Genomic DNA, 25,541 nt, shown 5'->3' on the forward strand with positions numbered 1-25,541 from the left:
ACACAGATTTATTATATAGGAAAAGGAAATTAAAGAGTTATTTACAAGGTTAAAGCAGGTAAACATATATACAGACAAATGAGTTCCAATCTTAAATTTCAAAAAATAATAGACACTTTTGTAATAAGCAAGCTCTATTTGTCCTTTAGGGCTAACTCAGGCTTAGCAGCTGGGGATCCCTTGCTTATGTCTAGAAATCTTGCCACCAGAGTCCAAGGAGCAATGAGATACAGTTCCTCCTTGTTAGGGGGTTTTATTCCTGTTCCCCCTTCTGCTTCGAGCTGCAAATTTAGCTGATGTGAGGAATTCACTTGCAAGATTCTTCTTCATGGGTGGAAGGAGAGTAAACAACAAAGTCTTTTGTCCTCTTCAACGTTCTACTCAATCTGTCTGGTGTTGATGGGCCTCAGGGCCGCCCGGGGGGGGGGGGGGGCAAGTGGGGCAATTTGCCCCAGGCCCCGGGCCCCGCTGGGACCCCCACGAGAGTTTTTCGGGGCCCCTGGAGTGGGGTCCTTCACTTGCTCCAGGGCCCCTGGAGCTTCTTCCGCTCCGGGTCTTCAGCGGCAATTCGGAGGCGGGGGGGTCCTTCCACTCCGGGACCCGCCGCCGAAGTGCCCTGAAGACCCGTGGCAGGAGGTCCTCCCGCCGCCGAAGCACCGGGTCCCCTGAATCCTCTGGGCGGCCCTGATGGGCCTTCCTTGTTGGGCAGGGCATAACACCTTCTGTTGGAGACTAGCATTTCACACTAGTTAATGTCTCTCTCCTATTTCATGATTTACGCAGTTACAGGGGCTTACAGTGCAAATGCTCAAATATTACCGTACAATATGGGATACAGATGTTTTAAGTGAGATTAATGCATGCAGCAACTCACAAGCATTCTATAAAGTCTAACGTCATTCTTATAATTCTAATACCTATTTTAACAATACAAACACACAGGTGAGCCAGACTGATTTCAACTATGTATTTGTCAGTATTCAATTGAGGTATGGGGACCATGGTGTTTGCTGGCCCCTGGTCTGCCAGCATCACAGCCAGAACAGAGTTTTGAAGCGGTAAATTGATATAAGGATGCTTGGGGTATTTTGCATAGATAGTGATGAGCTGAGATGTGGGATGGCCAGAAAAGTGGAAGTTGGGGTAGTCATAGCAAATGATGACCAAAGCATAATCAAGAATTTGTGTAGTAAGGATGGAAAGGAAAGAATAATTATTGGTAGCTAGAGACAATTCTCTTTAACTAATGGGTTAGTGGCTTGTCCTATGTTTTAGCAGAAAACTATCTTGCATTCTGTTCACCACACTTTGTGTGAGGTTAGCTGATTAGTATGGGCCATGGATTGTTATGAGTGTATCTGACCATTTTCTACATTAAAAGGTAAAATACATTTGTATTTAATGAATGTTTTTACACATATGTCGACACTTTCCAATCTGTCAGTCTTGGACAAATTAACTTTGTATTTACAGCCTTCTGGTGGTTGAAGAACTGCACAAATCAGGAGGTATCCGAAATCAAGACTATACTGGTAGGAGGGGACAAAGTGAACTCTGCATGGCTGCTGCCCTGGTGGATGATAACTGGAAATTGCCCAGTTTACTTCCAGCGATTCACTCTTAACAGCTGGATGTAGGCAAAGAACAGGAATGCAAGTGACAAGCACAGGAGAGCAACCTCATTTTCCCACAAGCCCCAGGTGCTGTAGTTGATGCCTTGCTGTTGCAAGTACACCTCTCCAGGGACCCTGCAACAAACAGACACAGGTGTTTGACACTGTTCTAACAAATAAAACACAACGATTGTTTTTATTTGAAATGTTACGATAAGTTTTAGTGGTGATAAGTGAGAAAGTATTGATTAGAACCAGGCATAGCAAAGGAGGGCACTGTGCAAGTCTCTCCTTCTGTTCCTTTCCCCCAGCTTTGCTAATGCAACTAGGTCCTGACCTGCAAGGGTGTCACTTCAAGTTATTCCAGTCTCTGAGCCGCATATGGCTCTGTCAATGCACTGTGATCCTGCCCTGAACCTCTCCTGGACAAAGACTGCTCCCTGGAGGCTATCTGGAGAATACCAAACTCACTAACTCTTTTAATTTGTGTAATTAGTCATAATAGCTACTAATTAGTGAAAGATGGAGTGCATAAATTTTCTGCAACATCTAGCTCTATGATAACCCCTGTAGTGAAGTACTGCAGTGCTTCATTCAGAGAGTGCTATCTTCTCTTTATTTTACAGTTGCTTGGAAGCAACTGTGGGGAAGCCTTCTGCTTGGTGGGCTGCAGTAGATAAGGCATGTTATGGAAGTGATGCATTTGCTCTTGTGGACAGCTACCAGCCTTGACCCACCCACCTGGATGCTTCCCGAATGAAGAGATGTAGTCCATGTTCAAATGCCTAGAAGACGCCAGGGTAAGCACTCCGGTGGGCCGGGCCCGTTTGGCCGAACCTGTGGACGCAGCAGGTAAACAATCGCGGCTCCCACTGGCTGCAGTTCGCTGCTCCAGGCCAATGGGGGCTGCAGGAAGTGGTGCGGGCCAAGGGATGTGCTGGCCGCCACTTTCTGCCGCCCTCATTGGCCTGGAGTGGCGAACCGCGGCCAGTGGGAGCCGCGATCGGCCAAACCTGCGGACGCGGCCGGTAAACAAACCGGCCCAGCCCGCCAGGGTGCTAACGGTTGCCGATCCCTGTTCTAAATAAATGAGCTGCCCTTGTTAATGGGACACTGTACTGGTTTTTATTGGGCCTATTGTATGCCTCTGTGTATTCTGTAATTCTACAGTAGCTGTTGCTGTTTTATCAAGTTATAAAACTCCTGTAAGGGTGTTTTATGTGTCCTGCCCAGTGAGTCCCTATAATGAGCCCTTCTAAGTACTGATGATGTGACTATGTGAGTCCCCAGGTGAGCCATTAAGTGTTTGTAAGTACTTTAACTGTAATACATATGCAACATCCCGCTATGTATATGTAACATCCCTCCTGTAACATCCCGCTATGAACTTCCTGTGGGCCCACTCTGCATGAACCTCTGTTGTGTCCCATATGTGCCCTGTCAATCCCTAAGTTACATAAATGCTTAATATGATCTTGTTGTTCGCTTGCTATATGGCTCCTGTGTTGCCTAAAATTGCCATGTGAAATGCCCCCATGTATTTCTCTGGTCTGAAAATGCCTTGTAATTCCCAATAGGTGACCTCCATGATATCCATGTTCTTTGTTTCCTGAAAGTGCCTTTGTCTTGCATCTGTCCTGACAAATTTTGGTATGGTGGTGCAGGTTATCTGCATGAGGAACAGCCAGAACCAAATTCTAACCTAATAATTATAGTGACTCTTTGATTACCATGCCTGCTGATTTACAATAGAGAAATCTAGTGACGTTTACAGATTCACCTTCCCTTGGGTGAGGGAAGAAAGAGACAACTGGAAACACTGCACTGACTATCACACTTCAGAAGGGGAAAAATATTGCACACAAGGAATCAAACAAACACTACTAGTTAGAGACATCTACCTATGCATTTTAAATAATTTTAGATTATACATATTGGGTGAGATTCAGAGAAGTACTCAAGTTTCTTGAGCACTTCTGAAAATCTCACCCCTGGTGCTGTTTATATTTAGTACAGCATTTAAGGTTATATGTACTGGTATGTGAAGAAATGTTGCTAAAGCATTATGTACCATTTATGCATGACACATTGTGTTAAAAGAACATTTTAAAAATGGTGAAGTTAGAGATTTTGGAAGAAGAATATTGTTATATATTGAAATGACTAACACAGCTCCCGCTAATGTGTAATATTTATTACTTGATATTCCTGTGTACTGTTCTTCCTGTTAATAAGTTAGTTAAACATTGGCTCTCTGTATGTGTATTGACACTGCAGCTTCTCTTTCAACAGGTATCACATCATGACCTCCTATTTATGCTTCATGCCGTGTGGTATGTCAGACTCCTGTGTTCCAAAAATACTCTATAAATTGAGTGCTTGTATGTACCCCTGTGGTGAAGTGTGTCAGATATGACAGCCTCTACCTTCCCTCAGCTCTTTTGGGTTGTTTTTGGTGGTTGGTGAACAGAGTGAGTACTTACATGGAAGAGTTCAAATAGAAAACTGCTCCTTGGAGCTCATTGATGGTCAGGGCCTAAAATAAGAAACATATGTTTAAAATATCTAATCTGTTAGAAAATGGCAGATGAAGAAATTATACAGCAAGAACAGCAGTGCCTCCCCAGAAACATGGAATGTTCCATTTTGACAGTGGTTCCTTCTCGACCTTTTCCATACTGGGACCACCCTGTATTCAGAGATTTGGGAAATGCAGCATGACCATGATGCCCTGACACAATTTTGGCAATGGTTCTTGACCTATTCCCAGGAGCGGCGCCAGGTTTCTGGCGCCCTAGGCGGGGGTCCTTCAGCGCTCCCGGTCATCGTTGTCAATTCTGCGGCGGGGGAGGGTGGGTCCTTCCGCGTTCCCGGTCTTCGGGGCACTTCGGTGATGGGTCCCGGAGCGAGTGAAGGACCCGCCGCAGAATTGCTGCCAAAGACCCGGAGCGCGGAAGGACCCCCCGCCGCCGAATTGCTGCTGAGGGCGCCAAAATGCCACCCGCCCCAAATCCTGGTGCCCTAGGCAACCACCTAGGTCACCTAAATGGAAGCGCCGGCCCTGCCTATTCTGTATCGTGACCACCCTCTATTGAGGAATTTAGGAAGTGCAGTGTGGCCATGATGCCTGACACCTATTCATGACCCCTGGTTGTGAGCCCTTGGACTATGAGAATCAAAGATAATTAATTATGGGTAAATTATCAAATGAATCTGCCCTGTAGCTTTTAAAACATAGCTCCCTCTCTTTCATCAGGCACTTCAAGGGAGAAAAGCATCTGGGATCTTTTTGTCTTTGGCTAGCATTGGAGAGACTCCATGGTGCCAGAATGTTTGGAGTGGAGTTAGGACAGGAGAGGGAAGACGGAGGGGATGAGAGTCTCATAAAAACAAAGCCCAAAACAGCAGAAAACATAGCAGAACATGGGGAAGAGATTCCTAAGTCTGAATGGGAAAAAAGGACAAAACATTCAGCTAAAGGCTTTTCTTCTGTGAATCTCATTGTAAACATATATGGCAATGTTTATTCTTAGCCCCAGAAGCAGGAATTTAATCAATCTTCATTGAAAAGAACATAGTGATTTGTTTTACAGCATCAATATTGGATGCTGCCAGTAGATATTGCCATAGTTTCTATAAGAATTATATTTAGGGCAGACTTCTTATAAACTGTGTTTTATTATAAGAACACAGTAAAGCTCATGTTCTGGCATAGCTTGTGAATGTGCATGTGTGCTTATTGTTTCCTTTACCTCTGATGAGTACCATTGTCTGTGACAAAGCACTGTACCAACTTTACAGAGTGAGAGACAGAAATACAGATTTACAGATGTCAGTCATACAAACACAGACAGTCGGCACTTTCTTGGTCAGACAGAGGTGGGCTTCTAGGACTTCTTCAGAAGACATGTGAAGAAGACAGTCTACCAGAATAGACTGGATGATATTTTTGATTAGAACATGGTAGTATCAGGTGATTCTGATGTGTCTTTGGCTAAGAGCTTGTGAACAATCCGAGACACGAGAATGAGACGGCAAACAGGCTTGAGGGATTTTGTACAATTGGGGGATGAAGTTCACTTTACTTTTGAACCTGCTGTTTTGCACTTTGCCAAATCTTCCCCGTGAGGGCCGTGACTCACATTCATTCCATAATGGAAGATGCTGATCCATTTGATCCAGGACAGCCAACTCAGCATGGAGTTCAGGTTTACAAGGAACCCACCAAAGACCTGTAGGAGACAGTGCAAAACAAACAAAACAAAACAATGTAGAACACATTATAAACAATACCCTTGCCTTTTGTCCCCCCAAAGTGCTTGGGAGTTGTTCCTCAGTACAAGTATCAGAGGGGTAGCCGTGTTAGTCTGAATCTGTAAAAAGCAACAGAGAGTCCTGTGGCACTTTTGAGACTAACAGAAGTATTGGGAGCATAAGCTTTCATGGGTAAGAACCTCACTTCTTCAGATGGAAATTTCCATTACTTGCATCTGAAGAAGTGAGGTTCTTACCCACGAAAGCTTATGCTCCCAATACTTCTGTTAGTCTCAAAGGTGCCACAGGACCCTCCGTTCCTCAGTACAGACATCTTGAACCAAATAGTAGCCCTCATTCATGAAAGGGAGAATAGGGACATTTATCAAATACATGGTGTTCCTATCCTCTATATTCTGACTCGGAAAATAATAATGCTAAGGATGTTTCTCCAGTTTCTGTGTTGTTCAAAATAATCTAGTTTAAGATTACTGGTATATTTATTAGCTAAAAATTGTTTTGTAAAATATTTTTCCAGACTATTTGGCCCTAAAGTTTACTAGGACTTCCTAATACTAGTAGCTTTCATTTAAAATGATTAGCTTAGAACAGTGGCTAATGTGTGTGTTCAGTAACTACTTTTTCATAAGAAATGTCTCTAGTTGTTTTAGAATATAGCGTTTTAGGCACCTCCAGTGGCTACATGTTGTTTGTATTGTGCAATGTATTACAATAAAAAATACAAAGACCATTAAAGCATGGACTGAAGCCTCTTCTAACTGTACATCCCAGTGGGGAGGATAATGTACCATTCCACTGTTACTCAGGACATGGAATACAAATATACACATTTTTCATACAATATGTGTGAGAAGTTAAAAAGTCTGTAATGTTTTCCATTTTTAAATTGCTTTACAAATATTTAATAAACAGATTTCAAATCACCCATTTGAAATAGGTAAGGATTAACCACATTTACAAGTGGAAAAACTGAGTCAGAGACTTTGTGATTTATTTAAGATCACAGTAATGGAATGTTAAACTGCATTATACTGTTTGGTCACTAGGTACCGCTGCATGAAAACACCTTATTTAAGATAACCTCAGCCATACCTGGCAGAGCATTAAAAGATCTTATGATGAACACATCTGGGGTGTATAATAAGCAAGCTCTGTAGCCAGTCCATATCTAGTACAGGAATGTGGTATCAGGAGTAAACTAAGACCAGAAACAGAAGGAAAATAGCAACAATGTTGCAAACAGAAGGAACAAAGCAATAAAGGTTGCAGGATCTCATCAGCATGCCACTCTTTTAATGCCCCAGAGAACTGCAGCTTTGACAGACAGACTGGAAACAAAAAATATACTGCAAGATTTCATATTGCTATCCAGCTGCACAAAGAAACTGGAAATATACAGGTATCAAATCACCTTTATGCTATGGGGAAACAGAACATATCTTTAAATCTTTTGACTTTACTGAAGACAGTCACAAAGATGACTCTGAAAGGGTTCTGGCTATGTTTGATGCATGCTTTATACCTCAGAGAAATGTGGTTTATGAAAGAGCATGTTTTCACCTGAGAATTCAAGAATGAGGGGAAAATGTTAAATGTTTTATAAGAGCGCTGCATACATTGGATTTGAGGAATGCAAAACATGAAAATACCAGAGACAGGCTGGTTATTGGGTTAACAGAAAAAAAAACCTTTCACAGCAGCTATAGTTGAAGAGAGATTTAACCCTAGCCACAGCTATTGAAATAGCAAAACAGGCTGAAATGGTGAAACAGCAAAACAGAGAAATTTGTTTACAGTTTCTAAGCTAGTTTCAGTTTTTTCAAGTTTTTCAGACATTTGAGTGTTAAAAGTCATTACCATAAAACCCCTGAAGCAAAGAGCACAAACTCCCAGGCTAAGAGGGACAAATTCCAGCATAGATGCACAGGATGTGGAAAAAGTCATATCCCAAGAGATGATGCGTGTCCAGACAGATGCACACAGTGTAATACATGCAGGAAATATGGACATATTGCAGGTGTTTTGTCACACCAAAGCAGTCTGGAAGTTGACTCATATTACAGACAAACAAGAGCCATTGTTTCTGGGATCTATCACTTGTGATGACATAGAGCCTACATGCAGAGTGAAATTTAATATTTATGGCAAGACTCTTGACTTTCAAACTAACTCAGGAGCCGATGACACATCATCTCAGAAGGAACTTACAATCACTTCAACCCCTTTTAGAGATGAAGTGGCACAACTCTGACTAGCCCTGGAGATATTCTGACTACATGGTCCAGTTCACCACAGAAACAACCTACATAGACAAAAGCTTGCATTCAGAGTGCATGTGACTAAAGGATCAAAGACCAACAACCTTCACAGCTGCAGTGTGGCAGCCATGATGGGCCTAGTGAAAAATAAGAAAGAACCTGATGGAGGATTTGATGATATTGTACTTTTGAAAGGACATCCAGTACAAATCAACTTGCGATAATACTGAACCATACAGTGTACAAACACTATTAGCAGAGAAACCTTGAAAGAAACTAGCTGCAGGATTTATGCAAATTTAGATGACATCATTACCTGGTTGTAGTGGGCTATTTTTCCAGGTATATAAAAATAATGTACTTGAAAGATATAACATGTTGCAGTATTATTGAGAAATTCAAATGTACTTTTTCTCACATCAGTATTCCAGAACAACTAGTGACAGACAATGGACCACAGTTCACTGGAGCAGAATTTAACTGAATCCAAATGAAATATGTTTTTGACCATATTACTAGTGGCCCATGTTATCCACAAGTGAATGGAAAGGCTGAAAGAGCTGTACAGATAGCCAAGAAAATCCTACAGCTGGAAGATCTATTTCTTGTTCTTCTGAGTTACAGATCAACACCAATAGTGGCTACTGGATATAGTCCACTACAACTCCTGATGGAAAAATACCTCAGAATGATTGTTCCAGTTTTGGAAAAGAATGTATCTCCAAAGTGCCCAAACATGAAGAGAGTAGCCAAGTCAGATAAAAAGGCTAAAAGAGTTTATGAACATTTTTACAACAGACGTCATTCAGTTAGAGAACTGCCGGGTCTACAACATGGTGACTGTGTTTGCGTCAAATTGGATGGAGAAAAAGGATGGACACCTCCAGCTGTTGTAAAGAAAAAGAATCCAGCACCCAGATTATATGTGATTGAGATTGGCAATGGAGAGTTCAGCAGAGACCACCAACATCTACAGTTTCTTTCCTCAGAAAGAACAATCAACAGAGCAAATGCTACAGATGGTAGATGCAGAATAACAAAAGAATACTAAAAAATTCCAAACCAACCACAGCCTGTCATTGAAACTAACAGACAGCTAGATGACTAAGTTGTTATACATTTGGATCATATAATTAGTAAACCAGTATGATACAGACACACTTAACAGACTGATACGTACTGAACTTCAAAGACAATGCGACAGTGTAAATATTGTAAATGGGTAGGAATATAGAATTTAAAGGGGGAGATGTAATGGAATGCTAAACTATATTATGCTGTTCATCCACTAGGTGGCGCTGTGTACAAACTACAGTAGAACCCTGTTTATCCGACCGGCATTATCTGGCTCTCCATATTAACCCAACAACCAGCACACACAGGTCCAGAAGCGGGCAATCTCTCCTGTGGCCCTAGATGGCGCTGCAGCCTCACAATTTCCAGTTCTCTGAATTCTCTGATTTTTTGATTATCCAATCTGGCCCTGGTCCTAATGGGATCAGATAAACAGGGTTCTGCTTATTTACACTAGCCTCAGCCATACCTGGCAAAGTGGTAAAGGATCTTATGATGATCACATCTGGTGTGTATAAGCAAGCTGTAGTAGCCAGTCCATATCTGGTACAGGAACATGACAGGTACAGAGGCAGGATTAGAACTCAGGCATTGCTGACTGCCTGTCTTGTGCTCAGAACAGACCAGACCTCTCCCCTTAGACCAAATGTACTAATAACATATTGTTTATAGCTACAGTTGCTCTGTATCTTGCTTTCTTATGTCATAAATACTCCTGGTTTTTTAAAAATGTACCTTCCCCGAGCATTCCAGTAGGGACCCAAACCAAAGCCTCAGATCTGAGCACCCCTGCAATTTTGGATATTCAAACTGAATGTTGAGATTTAGGCCCATGTCTGATTCCAGTAGGCTCTATACATCCTGCAAGGCTGCCCTTGAGTGGATAAAGAGTTCTTACCATCATGAAGACGAAGGGCAGTGCGATTAAGACATTAGCGATGGCGAAGGTGCTGACGCTGGCGCTCACCAGGAAGGCCATGCTCACGGCTGCCAGATTTGTCAGACTGAGGGAAAGAACATACAGGAAGAAAGATCCTGCATCCTGTTTCAGACCTGTGTATGATGACAGAGAGAAAGTGACTCAGTACTGTGGGAAGGTCTGGATTCATAACAGGCATTGCCATGGAATTGCTACAGTATAAGGTGGTTCCCAGTACAGGACTCCAACTTGGCATTTTCCGGAATTAAAGGCTTCATAACAAGCACTGCGGTGGATGCTTTCAGTGCTGGATCCATAGAGTATCCTTCCAGGACAATGTTGTGAGAAATCTCCCATGACTAAATTTTGGTTTGTATTTTGGGCATGGTTATGACAAAGCTCGCTGGGTCCATGAAGAATTTGCAAGTGGGGCCGTGAGTGCCAGATTTACCACTAAAGAGCTGCTAGAGAGTGCTCCCCTCAACATGTTTTTATTTACTGGAAAGCTGGGCCTGTTTTCATCCAAGTGTATATAATCATGCTAAAATTAGTTTGGCTGCGTGGGTTTGTTTAACTCTTCACATGTCTCAAATATTGAGACCATCTGATTGATTTTCCTGCACTATTACCGAAGCTCTGGGGGAACCTTAGAAGGCCACACTGCTGGAATCCTGTCGGGAACTGTTACAGCATTGCTTTGTGAAAACTCAACCAACTGGAGTCAGAGCTAGTAGTATACTAGAAATAAGATGATTTTGTGTGTGGGTGTCTTATTGAGGGGAAAGAAAAAATGACGAACAGAGGCATCCTGGGAAGTGCTATACAAAGTTTGTATATAAGGAGATAATTTTTTACCTCTGATTATGAGCAATGTAATATAACTGCAAAAATTAATAACAAAGCACAATCACCACAGAAATCTGTGCAATGACATTTCAGTCTTGCCAGAGTTTGATATTACTATCAAAGTTTTTGTGGCATTTTCCCATGGTGATTTTAGTCCTGAATCACTTCCTCAAAAAGTTGCTGAGCTAAAGGAAATTCAGTACTTACCCATCATGAAGTACGATATGCCAGAGAACATCAACAAGGGGATGATACGATTGGGAATCAGATCAGCAAACACTTTGGCCAGAAAATATGCTGAGGTCCTGTAGTATCCCCTGGAGCTCTCATGACTGGAAAAATGTATGCAATAAATAAAAACATTGAATATCAAAGTATCTACTTCATATATTTATGATATTTAACTCTATAACCACTTTAGCATTTCAGTCCTTTCCTTACTCCCTCAATTTCATCAACTTCCGTCTCCATCAGAACTTTCTTCATCTCCAAATAGATATGCCATTAAATAATTAGTAAGCACAACATCCTGAAGAAAAACTATCGCTTTCATCTTCATCTTTGATACACCTCTCTCATTTACCCTTACTTTCTGAAACATATACATTCAGCTTTATCTTCTACTATTTCTGCCTCCTGTCTCTTCCTGGTCTGTAAATCTTCCTATCACATCTAAAACATCACCCACAGACGATGCTATCCTGACTTCTCTTCTGATGAAACTCTCCTCCATGCCACTATCTCCTCTTGTCTTACTGCTTGTAACTTCCTCCTTCAGTGGTCTTCCTCTGACCAAAATTTCATTTTGTCCAAAATGTGGTGGCCAGTCTCTTCATCCATATCTAGAAATGTGAAAACATCAGAAATCTTCTCCAGCTTCAAGCTTCCTGTCTGCTTCAGAATCCAGTAATGCAATTTCTCCTATTCAAGGCAGGGTTCTATCTTACTTTCATTGATTGCAAATGATATAGGATTATACCTTAAATTCTTAGATGAACTTGCCCAAAATACACACACATACACACACCCTCTTTTTTTTTCTTCAAAGTAATCTTTCCCTTTTCTGTAACCAGTCCTCACTTTCCTCAAATATCCAATTCCTTTCTTTCCCCCCTCGTGGTTTCTCCAGAGTAGGATGTAGAAACTGCACCTTTCCAGTATTTAGTCTTTTCTTTCTGAAATGTGTCCATTCACTTCTCTCTGCTATTACTCTGCCATGTCTGTAGATGCTACTTGCATGCTATACTGTGACTCACCGAGCAGTGTCCTTATATTTGCATGTATACATTTCAATTGTCTATAATTGTATATGTTTTGAAATAATACTGAGCATTTTAATGTTGGGAGCTGAGCCAGACTTTCTCAGATCCATGATCTGCTGCCACTTCTAAGGTTCAGCTGGACCTAAATTCTATGACAAGGCATCCTTACTTCTGAGGTGTTCCGGTGTGGAAATCTGGAAATTCTGTGGCGAGGTTCAGAAAAAGTGCACAATTTTTTTAAATGAGTGAAACTTGAAAATGAATAATACAATCTATTCATTATTCTGGTGTCATTTTTATTTTGATGTCAAAATCAAGTCATTTCACGCTGCCCCAGATTTTTAGTTTTTAAATGCTGCTGATTTTGGTATTGAAAATGCATAACTGTTGTAAAAGCTGTTGGGGAAGCTGAAGATTTGGGTAACAGGACAGGGAACAGATGGGGCTTTCGGCATCTTGGGAAGGCATTGGAGATAGTTTGGGATCTGACATCTACAAGGCATCTGAGGCTTTTGGCATTGGGAGTGGGGATGCATTGTCTCTTTCCCTTCCTTTTTTAGACAGATGTGGACATGATTTGAAATTTTGGGAGGGCTTGATTATTGGAGCACAATTCTGTGGTGGTGGGTAGATCTGCAGCAAACTCTGCAGCCACAGCCAGTTTATGCCTGTTTCCAGCATTTTGATTTGAAGGAGTTTTAGAGTCACTCACATGAAGAGTTTTCTCTCATTGATGAAGAGCTCCACTGCAGACAGATTCCCAAAGACCTGATTGATGACCAGGAAGAAGAAAGCTCCCAATCTGCAGAGAAGGGAGGAAAAGGAAAAGAGATTTATTTGGAGTTCTCTGCTGGACTTGTACACAAAGGGCAGAGAGTTCTCTCATGCTTTGTACTGCTCTCACATTACACTGCCTTGGAAGTTAGGTTTGGGAATCAGATCCTCACCCAGGTAAGTATTCAATTACAGGTGGAAAATTTTGGAGTCTGTCACTGTCCTTCCTACTGGGAATATTCTCTGATGTCTTCAGCAGATTTTGGTTCCATATAAGGTTCCCTCTCCTAACCCCTTGGGTGCCCCAGGATATTATGCTCACTTGGGCTACTTGAAAGGAACTTGTCTGCATCTCTTCATTCATTCTTTAAGTGTGTCACTCCTTTCATCTATCCATCCGTCCTCCCTCATACTACCAGCTGGAGGAAGGGACTAAAGATTCTGTTCTTCCTCTCACCTGTTCTGAAAGGCTTCAGGTAGAGTGGCAGGTACTTGGTAGAAAATGAGCCCCACCAACACAGAGAAGAAAGTGCCCAAAAGGAGCTGACCAATGGATGTCTGAGGATTCCTCAGGATGTTCTTCACATTGCGATTGCTCACAACATACAGCTAAGGGAACATACATGAATACATAATTTACACATACATAAATTAAATCTCCTCCTTGAAATATCCCAGGTCAGTCCACTGGACTTGATTTTTTATTGCGGATTCTTTACAACCCTGGTTTGAGTCCTGATGTTCTCTTTGTTTTTTCCTCTGCTTTCTCCATGCTCAAAACTGCATGTTGCAGCTACCCGCTGTCCTAGCAAAGGAAACTAGCTGCAAGTCCCTTTCAACTGCACTCTTCATAGGGATTTCTCTTGAGTGAAATGATGCTCAACCTCACTCCCCAGACACTGAGCAAGACTGAGCCCTCCCAAGATGTGCCTGCTTTAATTGATTGGGACTATGACCCAGACCCACACCTCATGGATAGCAGGTGCGTAGCAATAGCCACAGGACAACAGCTTCAGATTGGTGTGATATGAATTCTTTGAAACCAAGTAGTGGGGCTTTCCCAGGCTCCCACTGAGGATCATGTGCAAGCTGTAGCTAGGGAGCCTGCCTCTAGTGGAGAATCATAGAATATAATCTGGAAAAGTTTAGCAGCAATCTCACTTTAGAATCATAGAATGTCAGGGTTGGAAGGGACCTCAGAAGGTCATCTAGTCCAACCCCCTGCTCAAAGCAGGACCAATCCCACTTTCATAAAGATGGCTTCTAAACCAGACACAGGTAAATGTCAGAGAAACAGTCTCTCCATTGCCTACAGCAATTGTCCGTTCACCTTTACTCTGGGACAATCCCAAACCACTTAACGCCCTAGAGCATACACGTTTTACTTATGTATCTTCACGTATCTATCTTTATTTAAATATTCTTCAGTCATCTTCAGTAACAGTTCAGTGCACTATAGCAACTGTAAACTGCAGTATTCTGGATAATTACTGTAGACTACGGTAGTTTATTTTTTTTAAGGTATCTGACTTCTAATACTTAATTTTCTGATAGGCTTTTAAACTGTCCTCCTTCCCTGTAGATACGTCATTTTGGTGGGATGATATGTGTAAAGGTTAGGAATTGGGTACATTTGTGCATGCCAGAGAACATTGCCTTATTTTCAAAGACTGTAATAGCAGTAGAGTGAGCTCTGAAGCTCTTGTCATTTGTTCACATATTCGCTCGCACAGAATTACATTTGCAATCAGAGAGAGACTGTGTGTTTGATTTTTCTCATGATTTAAAAAAATTAACACCACGCTCTCAGTGGTGCGTTCTTTACAACGTCCGGCTGCCTGTGCCTGAGATGGAAGTCATGGTCGTAGGTAAATGTTCACTTTCTGATTTTTGTTTGTCTTCCCCTCTTCCCCGCCCTCCCCCCACCCACTCAGTGTACTGGGTGACTTTGTAAGATCAGGTTTCAGAGTAGCAGCTGTGTTAGTCTGTATCCGCAAAAAGAAGAGGAGTACTTGTGGCACCTTAGAGACTAACAAATTTATTAGAGCATAAGCTTCCGTGGGCTACTGCCCACTTCTTCGGATGCATATAGAGTGGAACATATATTGAGGAGATATATATACACATATGCAGAGAGCATGAACAGGTGGGAGTTGTCTTACCAACTCTGAGAGGCCAATTAAGTAAGAGAAAATATTTTTTTTGAAGTGATAATCAAGCTAGCCCAGTACAGACAGTTTGATAAGAAGTGTGAGAATACTTACAAGGGGAGATAGATTCAATGTTTGTAATGGCTCAGCCATTCCCAGTCCTTATTCAATCCTGAGTTGATTGTATCTAGTTTGCATATCAATTCCAGCTCAGCAGTCTCTCGTTGGAGTCTGTTTTTGAAGTTTTTCTGTTGTAAGATAGCCACCCGCAGGTCTGTCATCGAATGGCCAGACAGGTTAAAGTGTTCTCCCACTGGTTTTTGAGTATTATGATTCCTGATGTCAGATTTGTGTCCATTAATTCTTTTGCGTAGAGACTGTCCGGTTTGGCCAATGTACATGACAGAGGGGCATTGCTGGCACATGATGGCATATATCACATTGGTAGATGTGCAGGTGAACGAGCCCCTGATGGTATGGCTGATGTGATTAGGTCCTATGATGATGTCACTTGAATAGATATGTGGACAGAGTTGGCATCATAGGACCTAATGGATATTTCCATTACTTGCATCTGAAGAAGTGAGGTTCTTACCCATGAAAGCTTATGCTCCCAATACTTCTGTTAGTCTTTAAGGTGCCACAGGACCCTCTGTTGCTTTTTACAGATTCAGACTAACACGGCTACCCCTCTGATACTTGAGCCATTACAAACATTGACTCTATCTCCCCTTGTAAGTATTCTCACACTTCTTATCAAACTGTCTGTACTGGGCTAGCTTGATTATCACTTCAAAAAAATTTTTTCTCTTACTTAATTGGCCTCTCAGAGTTGGTAAGACAACTCCCACCTGTTCATGCTCTCTATATGTGTGTATATATATATCCTCAATATATGTTCCACTCTATATGCATCCGAAGAAGTGGGCAGTAGCCCACGAAAGCTTATGCTCTAATAAATTTGTTAGTCTCTAAGGTGCCACAAGTACTCCTGTTCTTTTTGTAAGATCAGTAACGTTAAACATACAATACAGAGGGCCAGGTCCTTAGATGGTGTAAATCAGCGTGATGGCCTTGACTTTAATGAAGCGATGCCAATTTACACCAGCAGAGGGCCCGATTCATGTTGTATAATGTAATTTACGTATCTCTGAAAAAGTTTATTCTGTTCCGTCCATTATATTATTTTTAAGGAAAGTTTTCAATTTACCTGCCTTAAATTGTTCCTTAATGTCACAGTTTATTTTGAATGATGGTCTATAGAAATCCTTCCCAAGCATGACAGCAAAAGTAGCTGCTTCTTCACTGTACACCGCAGGCTCAAATTACTGAAGGGGACCCTTCTGAGGTGAGGAGCTGGGGATGTGCTTTCCTCCAGGACGAGCAGGGTTAGGCTCCTCATGAAGGGAGAACTTCAACTCTGTGGCTGTGGAGGTTCCCTGGCAGTGGCACCTGTTCAAGTCTGTGGCACCAGGGGGTTAAATATGGGGGGAGACTAGTGTGGTGCACAACCCAGCTCCACTGGGTGTCCCGGCACAGCACAGTGTAAGGAGGAGTAGATCCTGAGGCTCCACTGCTGTGTTAATCCCCTGGTTTTCATTCCCTAGAGCAGGGGAAACTGGGGCCCTGCAGAGCTGCCTCAGCCCAATGCCTCTGCAGAGTGACTCTGTGGGCTTCTTCTCCCAATGGCCTTATGGAGATACTCAGCACCCAACTTGCTAATTGGCCAGGGCACAGGATCCCTGAATCTGGTCTTATGTGGTTACAAAAAATAAGAATATTTTTGTTGCTAGAAGGATTTAATTGGGGCTGGTCCTGCTTTGAGCAGGGGTTGGACTAGATGACCTCCTGAGGTCTCTTCCAACCATAATCTTCTATGAAGTCTTAGACACAGATGTCTCACTGGAATTGCTGCACAGTGAATAAGTCTCTTGCAGAGGACCTCGTGAACCTACTGATTGCATTTTCCTCCCTTTTCCCCATTCCCTCACCTGGTGGAAGAATGAGGTGGCATAGGTGGCTTTTGTTGGAACTGCATCACTGAGGTGGCTCTTGAATGACTGTAGGTTTTCCAACTCTTCCTGCAGCTGCTCATAGTAGCGGGACTTGTGGTAGTAGATGGGCAGTGGATTCTTGTCACTACAAGAGCTGCTATGAGAATCGGAATCTCTCACTGAGGCTGCAGACCAAATGGGACAGCCCTAGGTCAAAACTTTCCATTCCTGCTTCAGCTTTGCTTTTGAAGGATTTTGAAAGTGTTAGCCAACTCCCAGAAAAGCGACAAAGATTGCTAATAATCACAGCAGTATTTTATGGTCATCGCTGCTAGTAACTTTCTAGTCATCATTTGCATACCCTTAAACACAACTGAAAAGCAAAGAGAACCACAGCAATCTTCATATGAATTAGATGATGCCTTAGCAGGTCTGCTTGCTAAAGGGAAAATATAGCATAAAAATGTTATGCTGAGACCGCATCTGTATGTGCGTAACACTGGCAAATGACTGAGGTAGAAGGGAATTAGGACCATGCGTGAACAAGAATTATTTTGAGGAGAATCCAGTGTGTTGTGTTCAGACTCTGAGCTAAATGCTGGAACGGGCACTGAAAAAGTTTGGCTACCTCTATTTTACAATTCCTATATATTTTTTTGTTGAAGTGGATTTGCAAGACATTGTCCTAGCTGCTGCCTCACCACAACCTCTTTCTTTCTCAGCCAATGTAATTTTACAGCACTCACCTAACTCTGGACTAGGCTGGGACTGCATGATCTCTCCACCAATGACATCCAGGAAGAAGTCCAAAGGATTGTTAAATGCTTCACACTGGTAACCTGAAATACATCATATCACAAGAGAAAATCAAAGCTAACCCCACACCCAACTAGCAATGTGAGAAAATTACAAAGTCTCTGTGCTAAATATCATCCAAAATACTATATCTAGTTTTGTGGCACAGAAGTTTTCCTTTTTGACATTTTGGAAAAATAGACAGTTGCAATTAAAACCTGTGAAAATCTGAGTTCACACATTTTAATATGAGAATTTGTCTTGATGCAATTAAAAATATTGAGATTTTCAATGAACCTATTTTCACTCAAAAATGCTTCTAATATAAAATGCAAAAAATGTGAAATTACATCAAGTAGGACTTTAAAAAAATTAAGAAGAAAATGCAAAAACCTTTCATTTCAAGGGTTTTGAATTACATCGCAAACATTTTGTACTGCCCCATACCCAGCCTTCCCAGTGAGCTAAAGAGCCATTCAGACTAACCAACCAATCTCATGTCAAACTAGTGCCTCCTCAGCAACCAATAATTACCTTAGCCAAACCAGCCTTCTCTTAAAATACATCAACCAGCCTGCCCCTCTCACAGATCAGTCTTTCACAGCCAATTTCACTCCTAAACCATCTTACTAGTCAACACAATATCTCACAAAGGAAACTGAAATAAACCTCTTGTTTTTTTTTCAAATGGACCTGTCTGTCTTCCTGATTCATCATGCTTCTGTACATCCTCTAATCTTGTGTGAATTGAACTCCTTTTGGGGCCCATCTACACTGCTTCTTGGATCAGTTAAAAGACGTTGCTGTGCATTGATGCCCATCATTCCTCTTCCTCAGGGTGCATGTGGCACCTCTGTAGGCAGCACTTTCTTATGTTTTCCCCATCTGCTTCCCCCACTTAATCTACTGTCTCTTAAATACATCCAGTCTCTGCTGTCTTTGTGAATTAGAGTCCTGGACAAAGAGTTAAATACAGCTCTTTTGCATGGGCAGTGCCAAGCACAACCATGAAGCAATGAAGTTGGCCTTTGCACACTGTGAGTTTGCTGATGCAGTTAAGATTTGAATCAAAGCAGTTTTCTGTGGTGTCCTTGAATAGTGAACTGTTTATCTGTCTGTCCAAGGTTCTTCTAGTGCATCCTTTTATTAGCACTAGGTTTGTGCACCTAGAAACCTTGACTGCTACTCTTAAGGCTCCATTAAAAAAACACAACCATGTGTAGCTGCCCTGTAGCAGTAGGAAATATAATTCTCATACTGCTGCAGTCTCAACCCCTACCTATACTGTTGAAATAGCCAGTGGACTCTTCGGCTGGTCCTGCATACATTATTTCTCCCTTGTTCATCAGCGTTAGATGATCAAGCAGACGGAAGATGGAATAACGTGGCTGGTGAATAGAGAAAATCACAGTTCTTCCTTTCCTGGAGAGTCTGCAAAACAGAAGAAGCACATGGCGAATATCACAGTCCCAGGCCAGCTAGAATTTAGGCCTTAATGGAGTGGAGCATCAGAAACAGAGAATGGCTCACTGGTGCAGCAGCTGCATGATGGAATTAGCTGTGTTGGCATCCAGTCCCGTAGTTGGCTCATCCAGGAATATCAGTGAAGGTGCAGTGATTAGTTCCATGCCAATGCTGCACCGCTTCTTCTCACCCCCTGAGACACCACGCAAGAACTCAGTGCCAATCTGATACCACAGAGAAAAGAAAGGAAGCAAAGAACCTCAGAGAGGAGGCAGATGAGTTTAAATACAGGCCATAGTGAGTGGGTTGATCTGAGATAGACATGAATGGTAAACATATAGTTAGGGGCGCTCCTGGTCCTTTCAGTCATCTTCCCATATTTTAACAGGGGGAGCTGTATCTTCTCAAGTGTCCCCTCATTCTGAGCTCCAGAAGCCATGCTGGCTTTTCCTTATCATGTCATGTTCACTAGATGTATTAGAATTCCATTTGTGATTATTTCAAACAATTCACTTGGTATTGAAATAATTCTTACTGGTCTGTATTTCCCAGGATCAGAATCACCCTAGCCAGGGGCCAAACTGGAAACAAAGAAGGTGTGGTTCTCATACAAGATCTGCCCATAAACCAAAGAGCCCACCTCTAAGCTCTGTGAGCCTAACAAGAGCATAGCATTGCTCTCTTACCGGACCTGCCCCACTCCCCTCTCATCTCCATGTCTCCTTCCTCTAAGGGGGAGGGAGGAAGAGAGAGAAATGGCAGAAGAGCCCTGCATCTCCAATGTGTAACCCACTCTAGGAGATTGTGGGACTTTGTCCCTCTCTAATGGCTAGTCCATATGAAACATTTGAACCTGCTTCCAGCTGACAGATTCAGTGCTTTAGCTCAGGCGGTAAAACCTCATGGTTTCAGCATGGAAAGCCCCAGATTGAAACCCTGCTGTTGGCCTAAGCAGGGTTGGATGTGCAAAAGCAAATACCTGTGTGTGCTCTGTTCACCCTGTGCATGCAGAGGATAGAATCTATATGTGCAACTCAAATCACACACCTCTGTCACTGTTAGTGTGCAAAAAGGGTCCTATCAGGTGCTTGTGCACACACATAAGGAAGCTACTGCTTGAAATGAGGGGTGTTGTAGCCATGTGAGTACATGTGCAACCTCTACCTTGTTTTAATAAAAAGATAGTACAGTAACCTTGGTGTCAGCACACTCCTGTAGCCCCAGCTCCTGTATCACTGCATTGATCTTCAGCTGCTTTTCTGCTTCACTGTTCCGGCTCTGTGGGAGGCGCAAGCTGGCAGAGAACTGAAGGTTCTCACGGACAGTGAGTGTTCCCATCAGAATATCCTCCTGTGGCAGCACAAAACAATGGGAAACACTTGCTTTAAGAAGGAAAATCAGCCAGTGCTTTGAGAGAAAAGACCTCCACAGTGGGTCCTAGTACTATCAACACTGTTCTAATAATGTGAAGTCCTTACAGATAGACTGTACCCAAAAGGGGAGTCCCGGCAAGAGGAATATAGAGGTCTAATGGCTTCCATAGAGTTCTCAATGGGAGAAGGAGACAGAGACTTGTAGTCTCTTAAGGAAAAGACAATGCTCCAAATGGAGAAAATGCCTATGATGACAGAGTCACGTGGTTATGGCTGAGTGAAGTAATATTTCAGGATCCTAAATGGCTCCTCTGCTGTAGCCATAAGGAATACACATCATGAGTCCTTGCCAGTGCATGTCCTGGGCATTTCAGGCTCAGCATACTATTCTAGTGAAAAATCAGATAGGCCTGTGCACAAACTGGCACCATGGATTCTGCCCTGACTCACCTGTACTATGTAGGCAGAGCATAGGTGAAACTGTGAGTTTGCTGGCTTCCCATCCATGAAGATTTGTCCACTTCTAAGCCCCTTCGGGTCCTTCCACCCCGCAAGTACATCAAGGAGTCTGAAGAAAAAAGGGTGACTTTTCACACAGTTTCTCAGTACAGGGCTTCTCCCTATATCACGCCAGCCTATGGACCCTTCCAGCCCAGTCCTGCATGCACTCTCCAAGTTCATTCAGCTCTGGATTTCCCAACACTGCTCTACTAAAGTAACTAAGCAATTGCTTTCAGGAATCAATTTTGTCCTAGAGGTATTGCTGTTTCCTGGGGTGAGAGAGAAATGAATCCCAGTATTCACACTCTGGTCTGCCAATGTACCCGAACCCAGAGCTGCAGATACCAACCCACTCTAGGGTGGGTGGGGATTAGATCTCAGCCCTTTTTTCTTCTTTGCAATAGAAGAGACATCAAAAGTGATGCAAGAGGCATTAATTTACACAGCCACACTTACGAGGTTTTACCACTTCCGGTTGGTCCTAAAATGGCATTCATTCCAGGCTTCATAATGCCACTGTGAAAAGAAGAAGTATTATAAACTGTTTAGGAAATGATTTCACATGACAAGAAACCCAGAGTGGGCAAGCGGGGTAAGTGAAAGCAAGAGGCAGTTATTGGCTGAAAAGGGAATGAGACACAAAACAGGCTTTATGATAGAGTATATGCTATTTGTGAAAAGTAAGCTCCAGGATTGGCTTGGGCACAAATGGCCGCCCATGCTGTGAGATGTGAACTGAGCTGTTCTCAGAGCCGGTACAGACCCCCAAAGGAATGTTTGGGTCATTTGTTGTGATTTGGTGTGGGGCATCTGCACATGGTCATGGAGAGCTGGAGGTGGAGTTATGAATATAATTGTACGAGGGTAATTTCCAAAGAAAAATACCCACTCGGGCCCAATCAAAATGTTGCTGCTAAGATCAGCTTCCTGGCTTGCCCTTCTGACACATCATCTCCCACCCTCTTTTAACTCTCTTCACAGGCTCCCCTTTCTCCACTACATCATAGAGCTCCTAATTCTTACCTTTAAGGCTGTTCACAATTTAACCTCACTTTGCCCACTTACTTTGTCTTTATAGTATTGTCAGCTGCCCTCTTTCCTCCACTGATTATGCCCACTCTCACAGCCTATTTGTTCTCTTCTCCCAAAAGCACCTTTACACCTTCTTCCATGACTCCCCTTATGTGTGAACCACCTTCCCCGAATCTAATCCATAAAGTCACTACTCCATCCTCCTTCAGATCCCTCCTTGAGATCACTCCTACTGTGATCCTACCAAACATGGGCAGGTGATACTTAGCAAGCAGGCGGGAAACTGGGATTATTGTTACCAGTATTTTCATTTAGCTCAAAACTCACCCTTTAAACATACATGTGAACCTTCAAACTATGCACACAGTTAGTGCCTGTAGATATGTGTGAACACTACTGTCACCCCAGCCCCACCGTCCCTCCATTTGTTTGTTACACCCACTTCTGGCCTCTAATCTTAAACTTAAATTGTAAGCTCTTTAAGATAGGGACTGTCTCATCTGTCTGGACAATACATAGCACAGTGGGGATCTGATCTTTGCTGGAACCCCTTTGTGCTACTAAAATATACATAATAATAAATGACAGTCATACTAAACACGTAGGTGTTGTGTGTTAGCTGAATCTTGGGCTCCAGTGATTGTTCATAGATCTCCTATATCCCAAGTAAAGGCAGAGCTCATCTGCTGATGCTGGCAATTAAATGATTCATAATAGTGTTACTGCAGCAGATACAAGGAACCAATATGAGGGGTGTTTTCTGGGAGGCATTCCAGCTCTCATAAAGTATGCACACCAGCCTGGTCAGGGTTTCAGAGGGCATCAATTAATCCCACAGCAAAGCACACGCACTCACTGCAGAATCTGCCCTTTGATACTTCTAGACTTCGGAACCCATGGCAGTGCCAGCCTCTTATGTGCTAGTTCAGCTTTAACACACTTACCACTTACTCTTGCAAGCCTGGGATTTGGCATCTGTAGCTTTGTGCCTTGAAGCCCCAGGAATAACTTGGGGTTGCTAGCTGGCTGGTCCAATGAAGCTCTGGGAGGATAGCTGAAGAGATGTGATGGGTGATGACAGAGGGAAATGATAACTACTATAGACATGAATGTCCCTTAGCAATTGATAAGTGCAGGGGTACTGGAGTCACTCCCTGATTGACAGGACATACAGTGGGTGCATAAGGGTGTTTTGTCTTCAAATGGTTGGTGTTAGGAGGAAAGGGGGTATTGCTCTGTTGTGCCATGAAGGAAAACCTTTCTGAAATTCCCAGTCTGCCTGCTGTCCCACAAACTGGCAGTGTAATACAGCCCGTGTTGTTGTTTATTATTTAAGCCCCTTGTTTTAGGCACTGTACAAACATACAATAAAGAGATGGCCCCTGCCCCAAAGAGCTAGCATGCTCTGCCTCTTGAGGGAGGGGTGCCTTGTGTTCTTCATCAATGACCCCTTCAGTCAATTAAAGATCAGCCCCGATGGGTTGATAAAGGCACCCCTTGCTCCTCTGCAAGAAGGATGAAGGGACTAGAAGATGGGGATCGATAAAAAAGGGGGAAAGAGAGATTGGGTTTCTTGGGGATCTGGATATTTCTGCAGGGGTAAAACGATGGTTCCCTCAGGATTGAGGAGCTTGTATTCCTAGGACACAACTGAATTTCTGAGCTAGCTTTGGTTGGACCAGACACGGAGAGTCCCACCTGCTTGCACTGGCCCCAGAAACATTAAAAATGTCATTTTGTTTTCAACAATAAATTGCTCATGAAACCACTGACACACAAACAGTGCTATGAATGTCACTGCCCCCATGGAAACCTGACCGGTGGTGCCTGGGGCCTGCATGGGAGGGCTGAGAGCTGGGTCTCCAGGTAAGACTGGGTTATAATAACTGGGCCAGAGGGCCTGAGCATGATCTCCCCCAAGAAGTTGAAGCTCACACAACAGCATACACACGATCCAACAAAGCCTGTTGTGAGCACTGGCTGCCTCTTCCTTTCCAAACTGAATTTAAATCACCAGTACTGATCTAGGAGGCAATGGTCGGGGTCCAAGCTGCCTCACCGATCACCTATCTTCCCCACTGACCCCTATTCGCTACTCTCAGAGCTAGCAATGCTCCACAGAGGTGCTTCAATCAGCCTGGCTCAGGATAAGGCTCTCCCGTGGATGGGACACTGCAGGAGCACCTTAGTACCGGACATCAGGCAGAATCCAACCCTCTTTGATAAGACCTTCCCTGGTGATGGCATCTCCCTTGGACTATTGGAGAGATTGGAAAGGAGGAAGAAGAAAGAAAGGAAGAAAGAAAGAATAACTCTATAATTACCCAGAGAAGCAGACAGACATTTAGAGCACACTTAGTGTGAGTATTAATTTTTGTGCAGTACTTAGACATTGCTGTGATAGGAACCATAGACAACTCTGAGACAGATAACTAATATTATTATGCAATACAGTTGTGCTCTGTCAAATATGGGGTGTTCAATACTCTGATATTTAAGATTTCCTATGTCTCTATGGCCCTAGAGCCTCCGTGATTCCTTATTTTGGCTATGCTTTTACAAGGAAGAACCATTCTTTACCTGACATCCCTGAGAATTTCCTTTTCTTCTGCTTCTTTTGAGAAAAAGGACTTGCTGATAGTGACAAAGTAACTGATGTTTTGGAAAGCCAGAGTTGGCCCAGGAACATTCAGCTGGGTAACAGCTTCCTGAGAATCAGAGAGTTCCATCCCTGGGAGTCAAAGATCAGTTCAAATTGGAGGGGAGAGGGAATGTCCAGGTGTTTCCCTTTGGATTAAAAACCTCTTCAGAAAAAAACAACAACAACAAAAAACCCAGAAGATTTTGTCAGTGTCCTTGCCACCAAATCTCCGTATTGCTCCGTCTCTGTTTTCTCATGTCCTATTGTTGGGAAATCTTGCTTTTATCTGTAAAACATGCTGCAAAATCTTAGTAGAGCCAAAGTCCTTCTCCACCAAACTGCAATATAATTGTACAGCCAATAGTATGTTCAGCAGGGTTACAAATACTGATATCAGACTGTAAAATACAATAGGCCAGATTCTTCCCTGATGAAACTCCACTGACTTCACTGGTCTTTATACCAAGAATGAGTTTGGCCTAATATGTGGGACATCACAAATGAATGGAACTTTGACACTAGAAAATAACAATAGAACAAAATAATTTGTGAAAGGACCAAAAAGAGGGA

At 42.8% G+C, this 25,541-nt stretch overlaps 1 protein-coding gene across 1 annotated transcript; it reads right to left on the bottom strand.

Annotated features, from left to right (window-relative positions):
* On the bottom strand, positions 1-25,059 carry LOC101932829 (broad substrate specificity ATP-binding cassette transporter ABCG2-like). The gene is made up of 15 exons (XM_024108641.3): positions 24,911-25,059; positions 21,755-21,814; positions 21,248-21,365; positions 20,619-20,774; positions 19,491-19,648; positions 19,240-19,391; positions 17,912-18,004; positions 17,163-17,350; positions 13,479-13,630; positions 12,960-13,049; positions 11,193-11,317; positions 10,119-10,273; positions 5,756-5,845; positions 4,097-4,149; positions 1-1,748 (listed from the first exon to the last, which is right to left on the bottom strand). Exons 1-15 carry the CDS (start codon positions 25,057-25,059, stop codon positions 1,601-1,603), a joined length of 1,887 nt encoding a protein of 628 aa, XP_023964409.2. The 3' UTR covers positions 1-1,600.
* Between the last annotated feature and the right edge of the window lie 482 nt (positions 25,060-25,541).

Source organism: Chrysemys picta, chromosome 7, assembly GCF_011386835.1.
Source record: "Chrysemys picta bellii isolate R12L10 chromosome 7, ASM1138683v2, whole genome shotgun sequence".
Taxonomy (NCBI): Eukaryota; Metazoa; Chordata; order Testudines; family Emydidae; genus Chrysemys; species Chrysemys picta.